Below are 27152 nucleotides of genomic sequence, written 5' to 3' on the forward strand. Positions count from 1 at the left end.
GCTTTGGTCCTGCAATGCTCACCCATTCATAGAATTGAGAGGACGGGCATGCGCAGACGAGGGCCTTTCCCTCCCATTCATAAAATAGCCATTTTCCCAGGCAGCAGTTGTTGCAATAGCGAGGCGAAGCCGAGGGGGAAGCGACGGCTGCTGCTGCTGCTGACAGCGCAGCACTTGTAAGTCGCTCCCGGAGAAGCCAGGGGTGCTCCGTGCCAAACTGCCCCCCTTGCACGCACAGCTCGCGAACTGTCTCGGATTTAGGATTAACTCGCCTGTTGAGAGATGATCTTGGCTGGATTATTTCAAGTAAGTAAGGAATTTCATCTTTGTGGATTTAAATGCACAGGGTGAAAAGGGGGGGGGGGAATAATAATGCCCCGTAGAGGAAACATTTTGCTCCCTTTCCTGGTTGACTTTTCCTGACCTTCTGCGAGGAAGGCGTGTGTCGCTCAGCCAAAATCGACCCACGTATCTCTCTCTCTCTCTCTCCTTTTCCTTTTTTAAAAATAAAGCCAAGTATCTCATATATATGTATATGAATGATATCTGTGATCTGATGATGATGATTGTACAATTTGGCTTGGCCATCGCCTGCTCTTCCCGTTGCCATCTGCATTTGGGCATTTAGATAAGGTATGAGTGGACGTTGTGATCCGTCTTAGAATTCTCTTCTTGTTAAATAAAATTAAAAATATTTTAGCCGCCCCCGCTTTCCCGGTTGAGTTTGTCCCTTGCTCGTGTGTGCCAGAGTGGTGGCGAGGGAACCTTTCGCTGGGCAAGGGCTGGCGGAGCCCACGCGCCCCCGGCTTGACAAACGCAGCTGCCCCTGAGCGCCTTGCCGAAGGCGCTCTTCGCCTCCTTCCTCCTGCGCCTCTGCCTCGCCGGGCTGCGCAGTGGCTCCGGAGCCTCCTCTCTCTCTCTCTCTCTCTCTCTCTCCATAATAGGGCACTTTAGAAAGGCGAGCCGCTGGAGTGTCGGCTCCTGGCTGCCTGACCTTTGCTCCCTCGCGTTTTATTTCATGCAACAGCCCTGCAACGACGACTACGCCTCTCTTCCTCCCACCCCACTCCCCACCGATTTGCTTTTGCTATATTAAAGCCTCACTTCACCTTTCTGTCCATCTTGTGATGTTGAACCTGGAGAGAAACGGGGGGTCAGATCTGGAATAAAACTGCGCAGGTTGGGTGCGCCAAGGAGGGGCTCTCTCCTGGACTTGTGCGCAGCGAACCCGGAGTGTGTGTGTGCATGTGGAGGGGAGAAAAGGAGTATGAAGAAATAAAATAGCGCCTGGCTCCCTTGCTCAGGGCCTTCTCCACCTATGGCGTAGTACAGATCTATAGGCGAGGCTGGCGCTTGTGCTGGAAGCAGCCGTGGCGTCGCAGCGCCTGGCAAACCGAGAGGAGCCTAGAACCCCTCGCAGATTCTGGCCACCCAGGGCCTGGAAGGCAGCAGCCCTGGTTGCTAGCGAGGAGGGCGAGCCGGCCCGGGGACTGTAGAGCTTGTCAGTGGGCGTGCAGAAGGGCATCACCGGGATGAATGCCACAGGGAGGGAGGAGAGGGGAGGAAATCAATCTCTTCTCCTCTCTTCTCCCCCTCCCCACCCTCATTTTTTTTCCTTGAGAGGAGAGCATGCAATGCATTGCAAGGGAGAGCCTGACGCGCCTGCAATCCAACCTTCCCATCGGGCCTGAAATGTCAATGTCAAAATCTCCTCTTGCTAAACTGAGTTGGGGGGGGGGGGATAAAGGACGGTTTGCTCAGCTGATTTCCGCTCTGAGGTGATTTTGCTAGGGAGCCTCTTTTTAGTCTCTCCGAAGGATTTCGACAGAGAAAATAATTCGCAAGGGAAAGCCAGCTGTTTGCAGAGATTTCCAAGTGGGCTTCGAAGCTCTCCTTCCTCTCCCCCTCAGCCTTAATCAGCATGTTCAATATTTAACATAGCTTCCTTGATGTGCTTAAAAGTAGTGTCAGCTTGTGGACCGAATGGCCATGATCTCCACCACTGGCTTCCTTTTCACCAACCCACTTGTCTTCCAAACGCACTCACACACACACACATATGTATATGAATGGTAAAAATGGGTGTCTGGCGAGGGAGAGACAGTTCTCAAGTTCTTGGAACCCTTCTGAGGATGTCTCCATTTGATAAATGTGCTGCTTTCTACAGCCTGCTGTGTCCCATTCATACTAGGAGCCCTAGTTTGATATTGCCACGTTAAATAAAAGCACCTTTTAAAAGGAATGTCTCCTTCCCTGGAAGAAAAAACCAAACCTGTGGCTAATCTTTGAAAGCATAAAAAACAAAAGTGTTTCTATTGAGTAATGACTAACTCTGTTTATGCAGGATGATGTTATCTTCGGAAGCCTGTTAGCATCGGGCTTCATAAAATGGCAGCAAGGAGCCTTTTTTCTCCCATTACAATATCTAGTTTTGCTCAAGTCTGGCTCAAATTGAGCATAAAATTCATTAGAGGTATTGAGAGCACCATTTACCAGGCCTGCATTCTTGTTAGATTTGCCTCTCGCTTTTGACAGATGGGAGTGTGGAGGTTGTGGAAACCTTAAAAGGCTGCTGGAGGTTTGATCCCAAACACACTTACTCAGAAGTAAGAACCACTGAGTTCAATGTGCCTGGTAAGTGTGCTTAGGATTGTGTACTTAGCACAGTCTCCTGTACTTTGGCATCTCAATAATTAAAAGTTTAAACAAAACGAAACCTCAGAGATGTTTGCCAATGTGAAATCAGGTATTGCTTGGTGCGTATATTAGAGGCCAAAAAAAAAGAGTTCCCAGAGATTTTGATATCCTGCCAAAAAAAGGTCTAGCCGTGTTTGAGCTGAAATAATGCACAGTTGGCCATGATTCTCCAAAAGAGTTGTTCAGTCACTTCAGGATTTCACAATCACCAGCAACCATTTGATGTCTTGCATTGAGCACTCAGGTGCCTTTTCTCAAGGACCTCATCCTTCTGGTCTTGCTTATTTGTTTAGTTTCTCTGCAAGAAGCCAAGGCTGCTGGGCACAAGGACCACTCGATTCCCTTGATTTAGCAGGGCTTGGAAAGTGCAAAAATGGTTGATGAAGAAATCTGATACTAGTTTGCTTTACTGTATGGTGTTGTTTAGACCTGGTAAAATACGTGGGGTTGGAAGCAAATCTTTTAATGCACACCTGCTGATACATTTCAAGAAAGTGCTTTAATGTAGCTTTATAGTCTTTTTAACATTCTGGGACGTTTTGTGAAGGTGGATGCTCTATTTTCCTCCCAACCTTCCTTCCCCTTATCCTATAGTGTTTACATGTAATTTGAGTCTTGTTAACAGTGGCTCCTTTCCTACTGCTGGCCTGGTCAGTTCCTGAGAATCTGCTGCTTCCTTCCAGTGGAAGGTGAGCTGGGAAATCCTTCTGATGCCCTTTAGGGTTTTCCTGCTGTGTGGTTCAGTTTTCTCCCCTTTTTATAGTCGTGTTTCAGCTTTCAAGCTCCTGTCCTCACAGTTGGAACTAGTAAAGCTATAAGCGTCACCAGACAACACATCACAGTGTAGTTCCAGGTAGACTTTTTGGTCTGATTCAGCAGGGGCCATCTCCTCCTTAAAGGTGCATTCCCCTGGCAACTGGAAAAACAATAACTGCATGCAGCAGTATAACTCATCAGAGTTGGGAGGGATCTTGAAGGTCATCCAGCCTTACCCCCTGCTCCGTGCAGCCTGCAACTACATCAGCTCTGACAGTTGACCTTCCTTAAAAACCTCCAGAAAAGGAGAGTCCACCACTACCAGAGGCAATCAGCTCTTGGCAAGAGGACATTTCTCCTAAGCTTTCACCAAAATCTCTTCCTATTACCATTTCCATTCTAGTACTGCCATCTGGGTTAGCAGAGTCTCCTCCATCTTCCACATGCCAGCCCTCCAGGGATATAGAAATGGCTATCATGTCTCCCCTTAATCTTCTCTTTCCCCAGGCTAACTAGATCCAGCTCTCCAACTGTTCCTCATAGGACCACACAAAGTGCTGTGCAATGCAGGGAGATGGGATGTGCTTGGAAATCCAGCTGACCTTCAAGCTGGGCCCTTCTGCTTTGCTTCCAGAAGGTTTACCTGCTCAGGCATAGAAGGGAGACTACAGTCATGACCCTATCAAGAATTGTGGCTTATTGGAGTGACACCTGTTTGGTTGTGTGTGGGGTTTTTTTAAAAAAATGAACTCGCCATAGCATCTTTCTAGTTTGATTTTTCTCTGCAGCATGACAATTGCTTGACCCCTCTTGACAGGTAAGCTGTCTTCTGTTTTCATGACCGCACAAACAATTTGCACCCTGCATTTACTCAGAAAAGCAAAGAGCTTCTCTTCAGATTCTTTCCCTGTTGCCTTGCTCGTTTCCAGAAGTTCTTTTGTTCAAGAGGAATGAATACTTTCTTATTCCCTCTCAATTCCTGCCAGGCTTCTCTGGGACATTCAGCAAGAGCAGTTAAAAGTTCCACAGCTATTGTATGTTTGCTCCGTTCAGAAGGCTTCTGCTGCTCTTTCTTGACCTGTTCTTTTTTTGGGACAAGTTACAAGTTCTCCAAGCTTCCCACGATTTACATTGCTTTACATTCATAGGTACAGTGCACTCTGTTCCAAGGGCACAATCCAACCACACTCAACGGGACTTGGAAGCCCTTAGCTGAATCATGCCTGCATGTGTTGTTCAAAATATAATTCTTGGCTAGTATCCTGCGAAATATGCTAGCTTCTTGCTATAGTTTGCTGTAAGGGGTGACCAAGATGGAAAAGCGTAGATAGGATGATGAGCCCGTGTGGTGTAGAGCTTAGAGCACTGTGCTAGAAAGACCCAGGTTCAAATCTTCACCCAGCAATGTCCTTCACATTGGGTCACTCACTGTCTCTGCATAATCTACCTCACAGGGTTGTTGTGAAGGTTAAACAGAGTGGGGGGGGGAGCCATGTATGCCATCTTGAGCTTCTTGGAGGAAAGGTGGGATATAAATGGAGATACTACTACTACTACTACTACTAATAATAATAATATTTAGACAGTCCACTCCTTTTATTATGAATATGCAATAATGTCTCCTGGGCTTCTGGAAGATGTCAAAGGGCTGGTTTCCAAAGAAATCAATCTTCTATGTGAATGTACACTCATTTTAGACTATACATCTAATGTCCCCCGCCATTCAATTGGCTCTCCTATCTGCTTGGAAATGAATCCCATTCTGTTGCACGGTATTTACCCCCAAGTATGGGTGCAAGGAAGTGCAGCCTTACTTCAGTACTTTGACCTTCCTGGAAGAAAAAAGGTGGTAAGAAGAAATCCAGGGCAGTCCCATAACAGTTTATACGGTGTTCAGAGTCCCATTTTGGTGAGCTGTTGAACGGAAGGCAACTGCATGGAGTGGGTGGACTGATGCGTTCCTGGAGGAAGGTTCTTAATTCAAAAATCCATCTCAGACCATGGAGTGCTCCATCCATTCTGAGATGTTATCACAGCCTGATCTGCCTGAGATGTTCTCATTTGTACTTCCCCTGGCATAAGAGTGGGTGAATTTCCTCGTGATCTCTGGGCTTTGGTGCTCACTGCCATGACTTAGAATTATACAACTCTACAGTTGGAAGGGATCCCAAGGATCATCTAGTGTAGTACAACGTAAGATTAACCCTGCTGGATGAGGCCATTGTAGGCCCATCTAGTCCAGCATCCTGTTCTCACAGTGGCTCATGGGAAACCTAGCTGGGCCTGAGCACAAGAGCAGGCGCCACTCCTATAGTCTCCAGCAACTGGTTTTCAGAAGGATTGCTGCCTCCAAGCATAGAGGCAGATTTCCATACATTCAGAGCCATCCGTAGCCTTGGGCATTTCAGGACGACAGTCCTTTTTATTTCAGTAGGCATCTCAAAGCAGTGCATAGCCTACTAGCTACCACTGTTGCACACTCAGTGTGTCTCAATAGTACACATATGCAGAAGACCCACGGAAACGAATCAAGACTCCAGGGCAGTGTGCCTGGTGGGTTCCATCATCTTTGTAACTTTACTATTGTCAGCCCCCCTCCCCTTTCCCCCCTTTTGAGGTCTGGCCGTCTGCAGAGGCTTCTTTATTTATTCCTAGCTCTCTTTCAGGGAACTCAAGGCATCGACACAGTCTCTCCCATTTTATCCTCACAACAGCCTTGTGGAGTAGATTCAGCTGAGAAGTAACAACTAGCCCAAGGTCACTCAGTGAGATTCATGGCTGAGTGCTTATCTGAACCCAGGTCTCCCGTGTCCTAGTGCTACGTTGACGCTTGGCTAATGTTCCATTTGTAGTTTTAAACTTTTTAAAATTTAAAGCATCCCCCCCCCCCCCCGCAACCTCACCCATATCGGCTTATGGAATATCAATAAGAAGACAGACTTACAATTTAAATGGCATGTCACAAAAGGAAAAGGGGTTCGGAGGGAGGAAAAAACAGACTTAGGGACTAGTCCTTCTTTGTGAAGTTTTTGGAATGACCTGCTGGAACAGGAAGAGCTCAAGGAGAGGAGGTGCTGAAATTTGCTGGTTTATCAGGTGAGCTGGTGCAACGCTTGCATCCCTGGCACCTGACCAGATGGCTGCTGCTAAGTGACAATTGAGGGAGGAGCCTGGCAATGTCAGTAGTGGTGGAACCCACTATCCTTCTGTTCTTATTGCACCCTGTATTCATAGGCCTGGGAGCACCAAATACTGTAGCATTCTTGAAGCTAAGGAGGTGTGAACTAGACCCCTGCCTGTATGGGGGTGGGGGAGATACCTCATGTAAGTCTTTCTAAAGGAAGTATAGGGTAAATAATGAAAAGTGACTATGGATTCTATCCTCTCACCCCACCCTGCCGCGCCTTATAGGCTAATGAAGAGTTACCTGTTTTAATCAGAATATATTGTTGGCTCCCCCTGAACCAAGGATTTTATTGGATGTATAGAACACAGGAAAAATACAAACAACTAATCTTCCCCCATCCCTCTTTCTTCAGAGAATATATTATTGGCTTTGGTGCAATTTGGAGAGGATTTAGGTCATTTGTGACTGACAAACCTAATATAGTAAAAGATCCTGCTTTGTTTCCTTCCTATGACACAGTAAATCTTCAGGCCATCAAATCATGTCTTTCAGCAAGAAAATGTGGGTAAAATGGGAAAGCAAGGATTTTAAACAGTTAAGAGATTACTTGAAGTGATCTTCCAACTCCTCCAAGTGCTACAGGTTTTGCAGGAGGAAATCCAAACAGGCAGCTCTGTTCAAATAATAGCAAGTACATGTATTATTAAATGTATTTTCCACTTATACAGTCATACCTTGGTTTTCGAACAGAATGCGTTCCAGAAGTCCGTTCAACTTCCAAAACCTTCAGAAACAAAGGCGTGGCTTCCGACTGGCTGCAGGAGTGTCCTGCAGCCAATCAGAAGTCACGGAAGTCATGCCGGACGTTCAGCTTCCAAGGCAAAGTTTGCAAACCGGAACACCTACTTCCGGGTTTGCGACATTCGAGTTCCAAGTTGTTCGTGAACTAAGCCATTTGAAAACCAAGGTACGACTTTATAACTAAGCAGTTTACAACTATGAAATAAATATATAATTAAAATACACAACAACAATTCTACCAGGTCACTAAAACATCCTTAATTAAGTTATACAACAAAACAAGCAATTAAAAAGCATGCCAGTCATAGTGGATATATTCTCACAAGGCATTTTGTTTTTGTTCTTTATTTGTTGTAACTGATCTAATTCTGTTCTTTAAAGTTTATTTTTTAAGGAAAAAACATGGCCATTAAAACAGTTAAAACCAAAACCAAAAAAACAGTTAAAGTAACAGAATCATTTCTGGACTCCTGTTTATAGTGCTACTTGTACTGATTTCATTTCTTAGGGACAGGATCCTTTCTCTCTCTTCTAGGTGTACTGGGATTCCATTTTCAATCAAGTTTCATTTTAAATCAGTGAGACTTGCATTGGAATACTTAAGGGCAGACAGATGTGGTCTGAAACACTTCTAGAATCTTGGGTCGCATTTCAAACTGAGGCAAGCGTTGAACCTGAGCTCAGGCTGAAGCTGAGTATGTGCTTGATTGAAATCCTGAGGTGAAAAAGTAAGTATAGATAGCAGTGGCAAAGTCTGGAAAAGTGACTCAGGGTGCTAATGATTTAGATGGTGGCTGGTGTACTCTGTCCTTTCTTGCCCCATTGCACTGACAAACAATCCATTGACAACCCCCAAAGCAAGTTTGAATCACGGAATCCAAGTGCTAGTGATTTAAAAATAGGTGGCCATGTGGTCCCTTGCAATAGCTATGCCATCCCTAAATATGCCAGCTGCAGGAGCGGATGAGAAGTGAAGTGCTTGTAATTTTAGTCCCATGCACCTTCATACTTCACACTCACCTTTAAACCATAGTTAGGTTTAACAGTGGTCTAAAGGGATGTGTATACAAATAGATCTTTATAAAGCCTTTAATATACCACTGCACTGTATGGCCCTGTTGAAGAACTCTTTTAAAACATTTCACTAGTTCTCAACTTGTGCTCTATACCTTTCAGTATAGAGACCTATGTGCCTAGCAGGGACACAGTTTTGTCTCCCCCATCACACACAGAGCCCAAGATCTCTGCCAGACCTTGCAAGGTGACCTAAAACACTCAGAACCTGCAAGCGATGTTAAATCTGCTTCCTCTGACTTACCAGATCAGCAAACAAATGTTTAGCTAGCAATAATGCAGTTTACAGTATGCCAGGATTTAAAATTCCTGAATAAAGCTGGGGGCTTCCAGCTGAGCTGAAACATGCAGGTGGTGAAAATGTCTAGTTTGTACTTTATATTGGAAAAGCTTATTCCACCTACATGAACATTTTATTTATCTTTTTTATTATCTTTAAAGGAGGACCTGTAATGTCTTCTATCTTATGCATCCCTTTCTGTCTTTGATGTTTCTTAACACTAGATCATTGCACTCAATGTCCTGAAAGTATCTGATGTAGTTGCATCTCTTGAAGCTAAGCTGGTGCAGAATGTTCTTGAATGGGAAAAGAACACATGACTGACACCCCCTCACCCCCAAAACCACTCAGGTCAGTTTGGAGAGTTGAGTGGAATTCAGATGCAGCCTCATAAAACAATGCATTACATTTAAAATTTGAGTTGAAATGACACACCTTGTGGACAAATTTCAAGGATCTACGCTGAAAGTTGCTGAGCAAATGGAAAGACTTAATTTTAAGAAAATGGATGTATATTTGTTGCGTAGGGAGTAATTTGATATTTTTTTCGTTGTGCATAGGTCTGCAATGCTTCTTAGTTCAGGGCCATTTCAAATGTGCAAGAATAGCATGAAGTTCAGTTCTCCAGAGTGCTGGTGGAGAATTGTATGTCTGAGCATTCAGTGCTTTAAAAAAAGCAGGACAAGATCTCCGCATGCAGAAAGCTAGCAAGTCAGGAAGAAGGCAAGGAGAAATGCACTCTGAGCTTTCCAAGTGAAGCAGAAAAAGGTTTTAGCGGGAAACATTCAAATACATATTCTCCCACTTGCCTTCTAAAGTGATATATTCTAGAATGAAGAATGACACATAGTTGCTGCATATTTGAAATTTAGTTATAGATGACTGTTCTGAAAACCCAGTGCGCTGAGGTGGTGGTGAATAGATCTAACTATTTCAATATCTTGTCAGCCAGAGCTCTATCTGTAGTTCACCTATACATTTTGTTTCAAAAGCTATAAAATAAAATATATGTTTTCTGTCCCAGTTGAGGTTATACACTCAACCTTTAAAATCTGGGCTGGTGATTCCATCAACACCGAAATAAAGGGAACTGGTCGGCTTGCTTAACCTCACTCCTTTTATATATTTCTGTCAGCATTTGTACCATCAACAATCAAGGCTGAAAACTAGCTCCTCAATGAAAAAAAAATCATGTTTCTAAGCTGCATAGCATAGTTCCCTAAGTTCTATTATGACTAATACATTCTAACCTTCAGCAAATACTGCTGACATTGGGCCTTTGAGCAAAAAGAAAATGCAAATTTCCCTGAATCCATGCTTATTGACAGGTTTTGGTTGTGTGTGTATGTTTTTAGATCTAGCATATTTTTTACAGGTTTCAAAAATTCCTAACTTTAAAAGATTAATTGACAACAAATGAGATGGTGGTCGTTGTTTTTTAAAGGAGGATAATAATAATAATAATAATAATAATAATAATAATAATAATAATATCGGGTGCTTGACTTTTCCTCAAAATATTGCTAAAATCTGACATTGGCATGAAGGTCAATGCCGCCAGAAGTCTAGAGATAACGTCTCTCTTGTTCTTGGACTTGCACAGCACGTGCTGTTACCAATCTTCCAGTATAGTGAGAACTAACCCAGAAAATTAAAGTACAATATGTCCTGGCCATGGATGGAGGTTCCTCAGCTCAGTTTCATTTTAAACCTCTGCTCTGGCCCCATCTCAGAGTTGAGGAACCCTGCAGTCTAGAAGACTCCACCAAGTCACGCTGCTGTCGTGCGGGATTGTTGTTCCTCACAGAAGCTCATGAAAATTACCATATTTTTTGCTCTATAAGACTCATTTTTTCCCCTCCTAAAAAGTAAGGAGAAATGTGTGTGCGTCTTATGGAGCGAATGCAGGCTGCGCAGCGATCCCAGAAGCCAGAACAGCAAGAGGGATTGCTGCTTTCACTGCGCAGCAATCCCTCTTGCTGTACTGGCTTCTGAGATTCAGAATATTTTTTTTTCTTGTTTTCCTCCTCCAAAAACTAGGTGCATCTTGTGGTCTGGTGCGTCTTATAGAGCGAAAAATACGGTAATTTTATTCTTAGGGTTTTTTCTCATATTCACACCGGTATGTCAAAAAGGACTCCTCCAGATGTCCTTTTAATTGCACATTCATGAGGATTTGTGCTCCTGATGCACCTTCAAAAGTGTCAGGGTGGTCCCACGGTGTGGTTCCAGTCAGTGCGTACCCTGTAGCATCCTGCTGAAATCCCGTAACTCTTTATACAGCAAAGGTTCTGGCTTATTTTTGCTCCACATTTGTTGCACTGTAGCCCCTCCAGAGAGCAAGAATGTGCGAAGGAATCGCAATCACCAGTCTGGGGGGCCCCTAAATTTGTAGGAGTTGTACTTGTTGATGATTAGCTAAGAATGTCATCTGTGCTTATTGCTGCTACTGCAACAGCATGGCCACCATTCTGTAGAGAGGCATAAAATTCCCTATCCAGGACCAAACTCAGGAGAAACTGGTTCTGCCTGTTTGTGGTAGAAACCTATTATGCTCAGCACTGATTGGCCAGTGCTTTCAGCATCACAAACCCACCAACCGTGGGGCCTTGTTTTGGGTAGCTCTTTAAAATGTACTTTCTTCTTTTATAAAATAAAAAGGGCCAAATAAATGTTTAAATAAATTAATCCTACTATAATTTAAAAACAAAATAGCTGGAAAGCCTGGCTGAGGATTTTGGGAGAAGGGGCGAGGTAGACAATTGCGATCAGCATTATAATTGCTGAAAAGCACATCTGCTCCAATGCATTTTGAAATGGAGAAGGGGGAAAAGGAGGAAGGCTGACTCCACAAGCCAAAAAAAGATGAGCTCTGTTTTTTAAAATTTATTGTTTAACAGGGGTAGGCAACCTAAGGCCCGGGGGCCTGATGCGGCCCTATCGCCTTCTCAATCCGGCCTGTGGACAGTCCAGGAATCAGTGTGTTTTTACATAAGTAGAATGTGTCCTTTTATTTAAAATGCATCTCTGGGTTATTTGTGGGGCATAGGAATTCGTTCATTCCGCCCCCCCCCCCAAATATAGTCTGCCCCCCCCCAAGGTCTGAGGGACAGTGGACCGGCCCACGGCTAAAAAAGGTTGCTGACCCCTGGTTTAACTCTATGGACTGTGAGCCAAAATCTAGCCAAAGTAAAGCACTGCAAGTCCCACTGATTTCATGGGGAAGAGTGTTTAAGCACATGCTTTCCTATCTAAAATAAATGAGATTTTAAAAGCATAGGGCTGCAATCCTAGATGCATGTGAGGCCCATTGAACCCCATGGGACTTATTTCTGAGTAGATTGCATATAGGATTTCACTGTTACTCTAAATGTGCTGTGTGTCTGTGTCTATATTTGGTCTTTTGAGTTATTTTTTTCTCTGTGCGTTACTTATGATGAGGCGCACTGTGCCAGTCCTCACATTTTTCTCTGGGTTTCTGAAGCTCTAGTTTTCCTCCTCTAATTGTCTCTCTCTCAGTCCTTCTACGGATTTCAACAGCCTCTCCTCTCACCCTTAGCTAGGAATGGTTTTGGTCGGCTGCTTCTTTAAATTGTTCTTTTAAAAACATAATTAATAAATGATATAAAGGTCACGGTGAGGAAGTGGCAGCTCCACCAGAAAACAATGTGTACTCTCTAAATTTGAACCAAGCCATTTCCGCTCTTTGATTTAAGTTTAGTTGCTTCCTGTGGTTTCATGTCCTGCACTCCAGTTGAATCTCTGGATGGGCTCCAGTATAAATTGCACTCTTCCAATGAAATTAGAGACTAGCAATAGATGGGTCAGCTAGTAAACAGCATTTAAACCAAATACTATGCTGCTTGGTGTTTGGATGAAAAATAGTCTGAATATTTGAAAGGATTTTATGCCCTCTACTCCAATTTTCAGCTAGGTTACTAAACTTTGTTTTTATCCATCCTCTCTGAAGTTAGTTTTTGCCTTCTGTTACTTTTCTAGCCCTACGTCGGGGACTAGTAATAATGATTTTAGAAACTGAAACTAAGAAATCTGCTTTTAAGACATTTGTATTCTGGTTATGTTATTACTGGGAAGAGAAAGGTGAAAATGCAGAAAGCGTTGGCAGTTCAAAAACTTAATGCTAAATCACAGCTTACAAAACCTGCATTCCCTTATGCACTACTCCCTGCTTCTCCTTCAGCATAGTCACAAGTAGGAGACCAGAAGCTTTTGCTCTTATTTTAGATTTACCATACTTTAGCTTTCAGGCTTCATGCAATCTCAGCTATGCCTTGTTGAAACAAGCCAATCTCAAACCATTGTTTATGAAGCTAACTTGCTTCAACAAAGCATAGTTAAAGCTAATCTCAGTTTAGGGTTTTGACATAGCAGTAAATTGTGGATAATCTATAATGGAAGTGGAAGTTTCCAATATGTCTTGGAGGAAAGGAGGGACAATATTGCGTGAAGATGCAGCTGTGTCCTAGTCAAGAATTTACCGATCTGAAAGTAATGGATGCTTGAGGAATGTAAGTACCCGTTATATAATTGCTCCAAATCTGTGCACCGTTCTGACTCTTAAGAGCAAATGGGCCAGAGCCGAAGTAAAAACGAGTTGCAAAATTGCTTATTGCTTCTGATCATTTGTTATACTTAAGTGAATATTTGGGGTGTGAGTTCATATGTGATTTCCACATATCAGAAGAAATGTTGAAAACTGCTGCTGTAAGCATTAGGGTGGTGTGTGTGTTCTTAGTTTTCTTTCCTGAGTGGATTAATAACTAATCTTTCTAACCCTAATGTTCAGGATGAGTGTATTTCATGATAAGATGGCAAAGCCTGACCAGGATTTTAGGGAATAGTTTTATTTCATAGTTCACAAATTAAAGGTCGTCATCCCCCCATTTTGTATGGGCGCATATTTTAAATATCTGCTTTTAATTTGTTGGTCTGAAACTATTTGGCTCTCCAGGTAAAGAACGGAAAGAGTGTGACACCATCTAATTCTAGGCATGTGCAAAGACACCCCAACAGGTCTGAGTGTTCCTCTTTCTCCACGACTAGTTAGGCAGTTCAATCCCTGAAGTGGGGGAAAGTGGGTAGATAATGCTGTGTTTTTTAAAGCTAGTGTTTATAAACTCAGTTCCAGCAAAGGGCAAGACTGAACAGTGTTCAGAATGAACATGTGGTCTCTTTATGGATGGTCACTAGGCTTTTTGCTGAATTGGTTGCCTTGGTGTGTTTGTGTGCATGAGTGATTTGAGCAGGGGGGGGGGGGAGAGAGACTTCACAAAGATAAGTAGTACATATCTAAAAGCAGGTGTATTCACTTATTTAAGATATTTCTGTACTGTTTTTCAGGTGGCCCTCACAAAATGGTTTACATGAAATGCTTGCAACAATAGGCATCAAAGTTCAGTAACATTCCATTTTTCGCCACGGCAGCAAACCCCAGGAATGTCACTTGAGCTCTCGCAGCCATCCCTCCCAGAATGCCTTGCTCTGAGGAAGGACCTCCATGGCCCTTCTTGAAAAACGGGAGGAAGTGATGGAGGAAGAGAGCCTTGCTGGGCAGGTGGTGCTGGCAGTTGCAGCAGGGCCCTCTAGCGGAAGGCCTGGCCTTGCCCTTTGTGGTGGCAAGCATCGCTTGGAATGCCACCACAATACACGTAACATGGTCTACGTTACCATCGCTTCCACAGGGATGGCACTACAAAGAGTTACACTGCAACTGGCTCTTTGACCAGTGCTGGCATGGGAACAGCTGAAGCAATTAGGCTTCGTTGGAACTGTGACAGCAACAGCTAATGTCTGAACTCTTCCCCCCCCCCCCTTCCTTTCTCTCTTTCAGGACACTTAAAAGCCGCGTTTCTCGGTGCTGAAGGACAGCCTGAGCAATGGAGCCTCGGACGCCTCACAGCATTACTGGGGTTCCCAATTCCACCGTGGTGGTCCAGCCTCTCCTGGACAGCCGCATCCCCTATGGCAGGCTGCAGCATCCTCTGACCATCCTGCCGATTGACCAAATGAAGACCACGCACCTGGAGAACGACTACATAGACAACCCCACCCTGGCCCAGCTGGCTGCTCAGAAACATCCCCGGGGCCACCACGAGCCCGCCCATCCCCCGCGATGTGAGCAGGACATCACCCACCCGTGGATCTCTTTCAGCGGGCGGCCCAGTTCCATCAGCAGTAGCAGCAGCACATCTTCGGATCAGAGGCTCTTGGATCACATGGTTCCAGCCCCGGTAGCAGACCAGTCCTCCCCGAGGGCTGTCCGGATACAGCCCAAGGCGATTAATTGCAAGCCCTTGGACCTGAAGGGACCTGCTTCTCAGGAGATGGACAAGCACTTTTTGCTGTGCGAAGCCTGTGGGAAATGCAAATGCAAGGAGTGCGCCCTGCCCAGGACTTTGCCCTCCTGCTGGGTGTGCAACCAGGAGTGCCTGTGCTCGGCTCAGAACCTGGTCAACTACTCCACCTGCATGTGTCTGGTGAAGGGCGTCTTCTACCACTGTACCAACGAGGACGACGAGGGCTCTTGCGCAGACCACCCCTGCTCCTGCTCACATTCGAACTGCTGCGCTCGCTGGTCTTTCATGAGCGCCCTCTCTCTGGTCCTGCCTTGCTTGCTGTGCTACCTGCCGGCCACCGGCTGCGTGAAGCTGTCACAGCGATGCTACGACCAAGTGAGTCGGCCTGGATGCCGGTGCAAAAACACAAACAGTGTGATTTGCAAAGCATCACCTGAAGGGAAAGTTGGCAGCAGGCCAGGGAAGCCATTTTGATCTCTGGAGTGAGGAGGAGGGGCGGGTGGGGGTGAGAAGTGCCGAAAAACAACAGGAAAGGGAGTTTCATAACCTGCGTTGCGAGTGTAACGTGTCAGCCTTTTGCTTTCAACAAACGAAGGGAAATGTCTCTTTCCAGGAACTGAAGCACTTTGGGATTATTCAGGGGGTTGTGGAAGTGGTGATCTGTACTTATTATGCCGTAGGGATCTGAAGGATCTTTCTGAATATTTTTTTGCAGAGCAAAGGCAGAAATCTACTAAATAGGGCAATCTGAAGACTGCTTCTGTTCATTTCTTAGTCTTGGCTGCTTGCTAAGTCTACATACCACAAGAATAATTAACAGATGGGATTGGCAGGTACATCAACAGCTGAAACAGGGTTCTTATTCCTAGAAGGTGATATCCATTTCAGCCCCCTCCCCCACACTACTCCAACCTTTTATTTATTACCTGCAGACCATTGGCAATTGAGAGTTAATGTTCTCAACACTTTAGTAGGGACCCTGCCCAACCCCTCAATATTCCACCCCCTTTAAGGCAGTTATTGAAAAGGATCCTTCTATCCATTCCCTAAGTCCTTTTCAGTCAGCCTCCATGGGCCAAAATGATAGAACTTGATAGGCAGAAATCAGCAAATGCTACTTTTTTAGAGCATGGAGAGGATGTTGCCCTTAGCTGATTGATGCATATCAAGCTACAGTTGAGGCACAGATGGAAAAGTGGGCAACCCCACCAGTTTCCTCCTCTTAAGGCCATTTTTTCTTCGTTGCTCTCTCTCTTTTTCGTTGGCTTCATTGAGTGTATACAAAGAATGCATCTTGCCTAGGGACATGATCTGTCCCTCATTTAACATCAGTTGCATGCTATTGGTGTGTGTGTGCCCCCCCCCCACCTGAACGATTTTGCCAGTGACAGGAAGATCTCTGACCTGCAATCACTGATATGGAGATAATCCACTGCCTTCAGTAAGGCTGCTCTTTGAGGTTTTGATTCTTAAAGTGCGCTGGCAGCCCTGGCAGCTAAAATGCTGTTCTCTGAGCAAAGCTTCCAATAACAGGAGTGCTTGAGGGATGAGGCCCCTTTTCAGCCACGTGTTTCAGATGCATTTGGTTCTGAGCACACATTTAACACCAATAAATTACTTTGCCCAATCAAACGGCACATTCAGGGTATCGCACAATGAGATCTTGCTAAGGCAAAAAAAGAAAAGCTTTGAAGGCACCAATATCATAAACCCTTCAATGTCAAATTGTGGCAGCCCTCTTCTCCTTGAAATAAACTATGTTCGGCTTAATTGAGCTACACATAAGTACTTACAGCATATGAGCCTAAACCAGCCTTTGGCAACCTGGTGCCCTCCAGATGTTGACTGGGATTGATGGGTGTTGTGGTCCAACAACATGTGGAGGGAACCAGGTTGGTGAAAGCTAAGCTAAGCAATCACCTTATCCCTACATTACCCTTCTTCCACCTTGCACTCACAGGGCCAATGTAAACTGAGCACAATTCATTTGCATATATGTGGGATGGGTACATACACACACGCACACACACACACACACACACAGTGTATCAGTGCAACCCCAAGCTCACATGAAAGGTGGATTTGATTTTGGCCAAATGACATTTGCTCAGTATTTAAATTCTCACTTTTATTGCTGCTGCTCAACTTTTGCCTCTGTAAAATAACATTATCTTAGTAAATACAGAGGAATTTCTTTTAAAAAGGAAAAGAATAAGTCTATTTTAGCATTAAGTACTTTTAGAGGAGCACGTGGAAGCTTAGAGGTGAATATTTCTAACAAGCTTCCCATGATTTTCAGTAGCCAACAGTTTTCCGCCTCATCTATACACTCAAGGTTAAGGTTATTGCACGAGGGACTGTTAAATTCCTGTTGGGAAGAGAACAGAAGCACCTCTATTCAAGACCAGTGTTCCATTCCCTTAAAGTGGATTGATCCCATTCTATCGACAACCACAAGGTGCTAAACAGAAAACAGTTCACCAATATAATAAATCAAACTGAGTGGGTATTTGTTGCATGCAAAAAGCTGAACTTATGTCTCTGCTGGTTTTATTTTTCAACTTGGAATTCCTGTACTGGAGTGATTGTGTGAAAACTGCCTTGTTTTAATTAGGCAAGCAGTAGGCAAAACCACACTGTCATTCTCCAAGCAAATCAGATTTCTCATTTGAAATGAAACACATACTATACTGACAGTAGCAAACCATCGTTCCCCCCCCCCCCCATTTTGCTTTTACTCATTGGGGGTTGACTTCATTTTTTGACAACTGTATATATTTATTGATTGGGAAATATTTTTAATCTTCCTTTTTATATTTATAATATGCTGGCTATGTATATAGTGTTTCACAGAAAAAGGGATGCTACACATACGTTGTCAAGATACTGATTTGTATAGTTTAGCCTTGCCAAGAACACACTGGGCACATCCACTGGGAGCATCTGCCCATAGAAGTGAATGGGAGAGGCATCAAGAATGGCTTTGGTGCCACTCCCATCCATTTCAATGGAGAGAGTTTCATAAGTTCCTGTTGGGTTGCGCACAGTATGTTGTACATATATATTCTTGCACAAACTTGAGGGAACCATGCAATGGGGGAGTGGGGGAAAAGAAAGAGAAACTTAGCCAAAATACTGTTGAATGTATAAATCGCCGTAGCTTTTCAAGAGATGGTAAACCAGGCTCACAGAGTATAAGCAAGCTGGGCATCCAGCCTCATACACAACACTCTCGGTTAATTATATGCTTTATTGTATCTTATGCTCCTGTTAATGTGGGACAGCCCTGATCAGGCAACTACAGATTCTAGCTGGCTTGGCTGTCCATAGCAAGTAAGCAAACTGGTGGATCAGCACTTTGCCAATTTATATATGTACATACCCACCCGGAACATTTCTATATTTCTTATACAATGTTAATGTGTTGTTGTTGTTTTTTAAAAAATGAAACCAGACCTTTAATTTTTACTGTACATAGCTCTAAACCACTGAAATTTCTACATGGGCTACCCCCCCCCCCCATTTTAAACCTGTCAAGGCCAATCTGATGTAAGTGGATCAATGTGCTCTAAAAGGCTGTGAAAGGAAAGCCTACACAAATGTAGCAGAATGAAGCTCCTTGTATTGTCCAGGCCCCCCTCTGGTGTAGCAGTCAGTCAGCATGTTTCTCCGGCTCTTTCCTCGAGGCCTAGCAACAAAGTTGACAAGTTTCATACTGAGCATTGAAAGGTTTCCGGATTAGACCAGCCCAAAAGCCTGGACAACATTACACTGTTCCTTTTAGATGGACTTGGCTGCTGTGGTAGCAAAGGATCCCTCCCTCTTAAGCCAACACACTTTTCCTTTTACTTTTTTTAAAGGCCATCTTCCACTTTTAAGGTACACACAGACACACACACCTTTTGACATTGCCTCCAGGTTCAAAACACTAAGTATTCAAAAGGTTGGATAATATGGCTGCATACATTTGAAACTGAGTGAATGCTGCACTGGCTGCACCCCCCCCCCAAGGGTCAAAACTTATCAGAAAATGAACCATCTTTCTTTTTAATTGTCCCAGCAGGTCAGGCTGGATCCTGGGGATGACCCCATCACTCAAGCGTTGTTGATCTTGTTGTTGTTTTGCCTTCATGAAAACTCTTTCTCATTGCTTTAGCAAAGTAAAATATCTATTTCCTCTTCTGACCCTAGTAAATGTCTGTCTTGCAGCACTGTGCATGTTTAGGTTTATTTTTGTTCAGTTTTGCAGAAAACAGTCAAGGTTCTTCTTTACTTCTTCCATCAACTGAAAAAAAAATATTGCCACAAACGTTTTCCTTTGTATAGAATATTTATTTTGAAGCTCTATTTTAATAGTATTTATTTTAGAAGTCTACTATTGTAAGAGTTCTTCTGTTTGTGAAGAAAAAACAAGTTAAACTGAATGTACTGATCTAGAAATTATATATAAAATATATATTGTTAAATATACAAAGGTCCTGTGACTTCTTTCTTGAAATATTTTTTGACTCTCAGTGGTGAAATGGCACATACTGGGCCATGGGTGGCAAGAGATATTCCCTGGAGACTTACAGCCAGAATTCCTAATGTCATAGAACACTTCTTTGTTTATAAACTAACTTGGTTTTGAAACTAAGAAGCAGCACGTCGAAGGGTACTCGCCGATTTGAATTCCCAACAAGGCATAGCCCAAAGTGTGTGCTCTGACATCACCCACCTATCTGAGCAATCTCAGTTGGAATACAACCACTGTGGAGCTGGTTATCTGAGGCAAACGATAAAATAGCACAAGAAATGGGCAAGAAGAGAAAACTTATGGGAGAACAGGCTGAGTTAAATGGCTGAGGTTTGGGGTGAGGAGAGCACAACACTCAATAAAGACTCATAGCGGCTCATTTTGAGCCAGGTGTATGGCATAGCTCAGGGGTAGGCAACCTAAGGCCTGGGGGCCAGATGTGGCCCAATCGCCTTCTCAATCCGGCCCACGGATGGTTCAGGAATCAGGGTGTTTTTACATGAGTAGAATGTGTGCTTTTATTTAAAATGCATCTCTGGGTTATTTGTGGGGCATAGGAATTCATTTATTTATTTTATTCAAAATATAGTCCGGCCCACCACATGGTTTGAGGGACGGTGGCCCACGTCTGAAAAAGGTTGCTGACCCCTGGCATAGGGCAAGAAAGGCCCCTATTAATGTCCCATTAAACTACATGGTAGTCTTTAACATTTCAGTTCAATATTCCCTACCAGACAAGCCATACTATCTTTGTATATGTTCACATAGATAAATGATGATGGCTAGAATTCAGCATCATATGAAAGAGATTGTTACATCAGCACAAGCATATCTGCTTGACAGATGGAACTATTTCTCCCCACCCCTTGTGCTGTTCTGGGGTTTTCCCCCTGATACTTCCAAGCAGATTTGGGGGGGCAGGCAGCAAGGGGAGAATGGGGAAAGCCCCATTGGGCTAGAGGGACTCATCGTGCTGGCTTTTGCTAGTGGAACTACTGAACTGAATCCAGCCCATAATCCAAAAAGGAGTAGGTAAGCACATAGATTGCATCAGAAGAGGATGCTTACAGTAGATCAATGACTGGTAAGTTGAACTCTATCATGTATTTGGTTAGAACGCTTTTTTCAAAAACTGCTTGGGCCCATGCAATGTGTTTGTTTCCTTTGCAAAAGTAATTGTAGTGCTGTTGCAATTTTAGTACTGTGGCCAGTGCTTTTCAATAAAATCAGCCACTTCACAAGTTTATTAGCATTGGTAATAAACACTATGATGTCTGTATTATTCCCCTGTAAGAGGACTTGGCCTACCATCACTTCTGTGCTTTTTTACCCAAAGTACATGTGCCCATATATGTAATCTAAACAATGTTTCCAAAACTCTTTCGTTATGCCCTCTAATACATGTCAAAAAAAATTTTTTTAGGTAATAATAATTGAGAATGTGGGGAGAGAGGAAGAGAAACCCTTCTGAAATATCTCTCATTTTCTGAATCAATTAAATGAATGGCCGTGTTCTCTGTTATGGTTGTGTTGAGACACCAATTTCCAAACTCCACCTTTTTTATTTTAAAAATGGCCACCACCATTTTCACCTGGTAAATAAAATAGTAAATAGTCCCATGAAGCCTTGTTTTAATAGACAGGACACATTACTCTTGCATGCTGCCCCTACTACACACACCACCAAAATACTAAAGAATATGGAAGATTTAAACTGAATCTAGTGCAACCTTCCCATTTGAGAGCATTAAATATTTGTGAACAGCTTCCTCAGAGACTGATGTAACTGCTCAGCTGCCGCATCCACTGATCCCTGAAGATAGTGGTCAGGGTGTTTTGTGAGTAAAACATTTCCAATCAGGTTTTTAAAATGGGTCTCAGCATCTCTCCAATCAACTGAGTAGCAGGACATCCTCTTCCATTTAAACCTGCCCAAGTTTCTTCTGCCTTACTGGATGTTGAGAGAAGCTTCTGGGAAATCACCTTGGGATCCATTTGCATCCCTCTAAAGTGAACGAAAGAGTTCCAACACCTTTAAAAAGGAACGTTCCAAGCAAGCACAACAGGGTTATATCAAATTGGGTGGAGGAGAAAATAACTAGTATGCACATGGGGCAGGTACCCTTTCACCCGAATCTAATTCTCATCATCCTTTCTGGAGAAAATAGTAAGACAGAAAATGCCAGAAGCTAAAGAACAGGAGGAAAGGAGTCATAAGGACAAATCATTAGAAACATTACAGAAGCCAGCAGGAAAAATACCTTTTGGAAAATACTCTTATGAGTTTATCTTTGCTGTTTGAAAACAAAAACACCTCAAACTCGGGAAGAAAAAGAAGCTATACTTTTTAATTCTTTTTTATTATTACATTTATAGTCCACTATTCATCCAAGAAGCTCATGGTGGTATACATGTTTCTCCCTCTTCCTATTTTAGCCTCACAATAACACTGTGAGGTAGGTTTGGCTGAGAGATGGTGATTGGACCGAGGTCGCCCAGTGAGCTTCATAGCCAAGTGGGGATTTGAACCCTGGTCTCCCAGGTCCTAGTCCAACAATCTATCCATTACACTTATGCTACAGTATTTTAAAAATCACTTCTTTTAAAATAAGCCCCTAAATGGATGTTCCTCTACATCTATTTGTAATGTTGCAGAGAGCAAAATAACAAACAAGAATCACAGAATTCCATTTCTTGTCAACAAGAGAGAGCAAATCCACACATTTTGTCCTCCACAAATGGACCGTACTGTTATTTATATGTTGCAAAGGTGTCCTCCTGTTTCTCAGAGAGCTCTGAACTGCATTTTAGCCTCACACAGCAAGCAACCCACTCAGCCCAGTTAAGCAGAAAGGCGAACCACCAAGCCTTGCAGCTGAATGCTGCTTGGAACCAAAGCATTCCACACCACCACATCCAGTGCTATGCTATAACTGACCATCTTAAACGAGAGATGCTAATAACGCTAGAGGCATCCATTAAATTCAGGCTTATTTGCAGGAACAACTGATGCTCTCTTGTAGTGAAGGAACCAAGCAGGGCACCCAAAAATCTCAAACATCTGGACTGTCTGGGTATATTCTGAGGTGATTCCCACCCACCTCTGCAGCCTTCCCAGCTTTTCAGCTTTCTCCCTAATGCTCCCACCTCCACGTTACCATATCAAAACCGTAGGACGTGCCCTCACACCAAACTCATCTAGAAAGAAGTTTGAAATGTACAGTCATGACAAATGGGATTAATATAAGCCAACAATTTTGTGACAGGGGCCGGAGGAGAAGCCCTAGGCCGCTTTGCCCCCTCTTTCCCACTTTCTCTCTCCCCCCAGCAGTTTCTTATTCTCCCACTTTAATAAAACAATATCTACGTGGCCCGAGGCAGGTGCGATTTTCATAATTTATGGGTTTCGGAGACAGGAAGAGAGCTCCGGAGTTTTATTGTGCTTTGCTCATTAAATGGCATTCCGATTGTCTACATATCATTCTTTCAGGCTCTGCTATCTGGCAGGCGTACAAGCCCTTTTGGAACCCACCTGTGCCTGCTGCCCTCAGGCAAGGGATAATTATGAATACATCTGTATGTGCTAAGCAGGAGATGAATGAAAAATTCTCCTCATTTCCCCATGTCATTAGAAAAAACTTCCTGCATTGACACCTCTATTAGCACTCAGCAACTACAAGCTTGAAATAAACCTCCCTCCGATTCTTCCATTTATAAAAATAAGGAAATCTGCCTTCCCATCCCTAGCTTCTCTCCTTGCGTTGCTCCATGTGGACATATGCAAATCCATCCCAGCAATTCCCAGCCTATCCATTGAAAGTCTTGAGATGCCATTTATATATTACGAGAGTGACTCAGTTCTGTTACAAAACCTGGGGTGAGGCTGCAATCCTTTGCGCACTAAATTGGAAGATGGCATGTAGTGAACAGCACAATCGTGTTCCCATTGCATCCAGCCGGGATTACTCCTCAGTATGTGTGTATAGGATTTCAGCCTTACATTGCAATCCAACCTATGTCTATCAGTGCGTGTCACTGGATCTTAATCCCGGTTAAGTGCAGGACAGCAGCCGCAACCACAAATTCACTTCAAACAAACAGAAGTTACATTGTGAATGATCAATTTAGGAAATTAATTTTTTTTATCAAAATCAGATTTTGAAATTCATCAACAGCTGAACAGAGCTCCTGCTTGTACAGTATGAAAATAACATTGCCAGCTAAATATGTAAACCTGAATCCCGCTGAAGGTTTCTCATGTTAAAGTTTCAGAAACTTTTGAAATATGTGAACTTTCTTCTTGCTACCGTTGGACGACTGCCAATTGAATCTTGTTGCTGCTTTCCTGAGATAGCTATTAAGCTAATAATGTCTCAACCAAGTTTAAACCATTTGTTTGTTTGTTTGTTTCTTTGTTTGTTTAAAAACAAACCTGCAACTGTGCATTGTAGAAAGCCTAACAGGCAGCTGTCCCACAAAAGTAGGGTGATGGTAAAAGAGTGAAGAAATAAATGTACATGCTAATACTCTCTCCCCTCAGCCTCAATCATATTTTTAAAAGCTGATGGTGGAGAGGTTTGTTCCCTGAAAAACAGAGGGAAACATTTCCCCTTACAAAAATGAACCAGAATGTTTTTTAAAATGTAAGATTAATTCATGACAAAATACCAGCCGCATGCACCAGTGGCCCATATTCACAGAAGAAGATAAATTTTATGGGGCCAGGTAGGTGTAGGTCATAATCTCATTTTAGAAATACCCCTGCAATATGCCAAGAACTGTGGCATAAGTTGTGACTGGTATCTATAGGAGCAGAAAATCTCTTTCAAGGTTGGCCTCATAAAGTTTTATTCAGTAAAGTTTTATTAGCTCTCAGCTTTAGAAAGTTACCACATCTGGTCACATCTGCATCTAATTTAAGTTAGTTTTAATCAAAGCGGCCCTTTCATTTAGCAACTTCCAGGATGAACAATCAATATATCCCAATGCCGTAACTGAATCTGCAAGAGTTGTCATTGCCTTGTAACAAAAACATAAAGCAGGCATAGCAGCACAGTTTTCTTGGACCCATTCAAAGATTGTTAATTACTAGGATGAGATCTTGACAGAAATTAAAACAAACAAACATTATTAGATGCCAATGACCAAAAGACCCTTGGCTTGTATTATTTGCATACTGTAAAGAACTGATACCTCAAGAAGAACTAGAAATAATTATTCCTCCATTAACTGACTAGTCATCTGTCAAGAATGGGAGAGGCCAGACCCAGCCCCCACTACAGAAGAATGGTTAATAATGAGAATCTATATGGTTAAGTTGATGAATTTTTTTAGGGTTGGAGAAAGAAAGCAACAGGAGAAAAACTATGTTGAGAAATGCAACCTGCTTATATTATATTGGAATAACAAGGCACAGGGCACAATTAATCCGTACCCATTATTAGGGGAAATATAGACAAAATGAATGCAAAGAAGCATAATGTCATTGTACAGTGTAGGACAATTATTAAAGGTAAAGGATCAATGGATGATTTATCAGTGGTGAGCAATGATTCATTTTCAATCAACAGCCTGCTCACTACTACTACTACTATTTCTTGCATTATCTATTAAAGGGAGGCAAATGTTGAAATAAGCTAAGCTACAGGCTATGTAGTATGGTTATTTTTAATATGTCAAATGTTAAATGCAAATATGTTAATAATGATAACAGCAGCAAAATAAAATCAGCTTCCCTTTGCAACTGGGAACATTTCGTACTCCAGTGTTTTATACTAGGTGAGGCATTCAACTCCTGCCTTGCCCTGGAACAAGCTTCCCCGGATAAGGTCGCTGTGAGTGATGACTTTTGCTCACTTTCCCAAGTGTGTCAGGTTCTGAATGAGAAGCCAAACCCATGAATGAAAAGAGTGGGCAAAACTGCAGCACAAGAAGCTTTCAATTAGCTTGGATTGAGTTTCATAGCTCGACTAACGTTTTTCTACAACATCAGCTTCCTGACTCAGCATTTCCTCTGTAAATAATTTATAGCCGAAAGAGCAAATGCCAGAATCCTGGCAGGGAGTGGAAGGAGGGGGACACAGTTAATGCTAGAAGGTAAGGAAGAGAGTCATTCTTCATGCTGGGCGCTGGTGACGGCCTCCTCTCAGACAATGCAAGAGGGCCAATATATGTCACACAGAAAAAGAACCCAACCTTCCAGGAGCATCACCCAAATGGCTTGCCTAGAGATAAATTGCCCTTGCATTTTGCTTTACTTCCTAATGACAATAACCTCCTGCATGACACAGGGAATTGCCAAGCCTCTCCTGCCCCAAAGGGACCATAAAACTTTACAGATTTCAGTCAAATAATCTGGAGTAACAGCTACTGCTGAAGGCAAGCACCAATTGCTGCATTAAAAAGCAAATGTTTCTTCTTGTAAAACAAGTAAATCGTAAGTGCTCTGTGTGTGTGTGTGTGTGTGTGTGTGTGTTTTAAAGGTCAAGGCAGAATGTTCTAAAAAGGAATGCCAGTTGAAAAGTTTAGTTTACAGTTGCTTCTTTGCAAATTCAGATTAATGTAAGCAGAATCACTGGCTTCCGTTGATCAAGTCATCCTATACTATTTGTACACATCACTTGGGAAGACAGGCAAACTAATATCAGTGTACTGGAAGAAGCAAAGATCACCAGTGTCGAAGCAATGATTCTTCAACATCAACTTTGTTGGACTGGTCATGTTGTGCGGATGCCTGATGATCGTCTTCCAAAGCAACAACTCTATTCCAAACTGAAAAATGGAAAGCTTAATGCTGGTGTTCAACAAAAGAGGTTTAAAGACTCTCTCAAGGCAAATCTTTAAAAATATAGCATAAACACTGACAATTGGGAAACACTGGCCTGCGACCTCTCCAATTGGAGAACAGCCTTTACCAAAGGTTTCATGGACTTTGAAGACCCTCGAACTCAGGACGAAGGAGAGAAATGTGCTAAGAGGAAGGCACGCCTGGCAAACCCTCACCGTGATCAACTCCTGCCCTGAAACCTATGTCCCCACTGTGGAAGGATGTGTGGATCCAGAATTGGCCTCCACAGTCACTTACAGACTCACTGTTTAGACCGTGTTCATGGAAGATAATCCTACTCGGCTACAAGTGGTCGCCAAAGAATACTATTTCCTTGATAGACTGCAGTAGATACTATAAATTTCACAATAGTATTAGAGGAAAAGGACACTACCAATGAACACTCCTGCTAACCTCCTGTTTCTGAACACGTTTTTGAACATACCCAGTGTACATCTTTAAGACAGGCCAGTTCTTTGAGGTGCTTTGCTTTTGTTGTAGTTGAAATTCTGACCCTTGCCATACCCACCCATTCAGCTCCTCAGTGTTTTGATATCTCAGGATAATGCATCGTTAGCATATAAAGCCAGGTACTCAGAAACAGATATGCTCAGAATTAGTAGAATACTGGAAAGGTTTTGTCACTGTGCAGTACCAGTCTGACAGTTCACTAGCCTCCTTTTTTTAAAAAAATACACAAATTAGTACATGTTTTAGAGTATATTTTCAATGGTGGCAAGTGCTGGGCCCTTGCACTG

The 27152-nt window shown here is 43.1% G+C and overlaps 1 protein-coding gene across 1 annotated transcript; it reads left to right on the top strand.

Moving 5' to 3' along the window:
• Positions 1–111: 111 nt before the first annotated feature.
• SPRY4 (sprouty RTK signaling antagonist 4) lies at positions 112–18488 on the top strand. The gene is made up of 2 exons (XM_079968005.1): positions 112–306; positions 14587–18488. The coding sequence occupies exon 2, from the start codon at positions 14633–14635 to the stop codon at positions 15524–15526; it is 894 nt and encodes a 297-aa protein (XP_079824131.1). The 5' UTR covers positions 112–306; positions 14587–14632; the 3' UTR covers positions 15527–18488.
• The last annotated feature ends 8664 nt before the right edge of the window (positions 18489–27152 follow it).

Source organism: Podarcis cretensis (assembly GCF_951804945.1).
Source record: "Podarcis cretensis genome assembly, chromosome: 2".
In the NCBI taxonomy this organism is placed as follows: Eukaryota; Metazoa; Chordata; class Lepidosauria; order Squamata; family Lacertidae; genus Podarcis; species Podarcis cretensis.

Coding starts and splice junctions, on each gene's coding strand:
- SPRY4 (XM_079968005.1), top strand. CDS start 14,633: ATGGAGCCTCGGACGCCTCACAGCATTACTGGGGTTCCCAATTCCACC.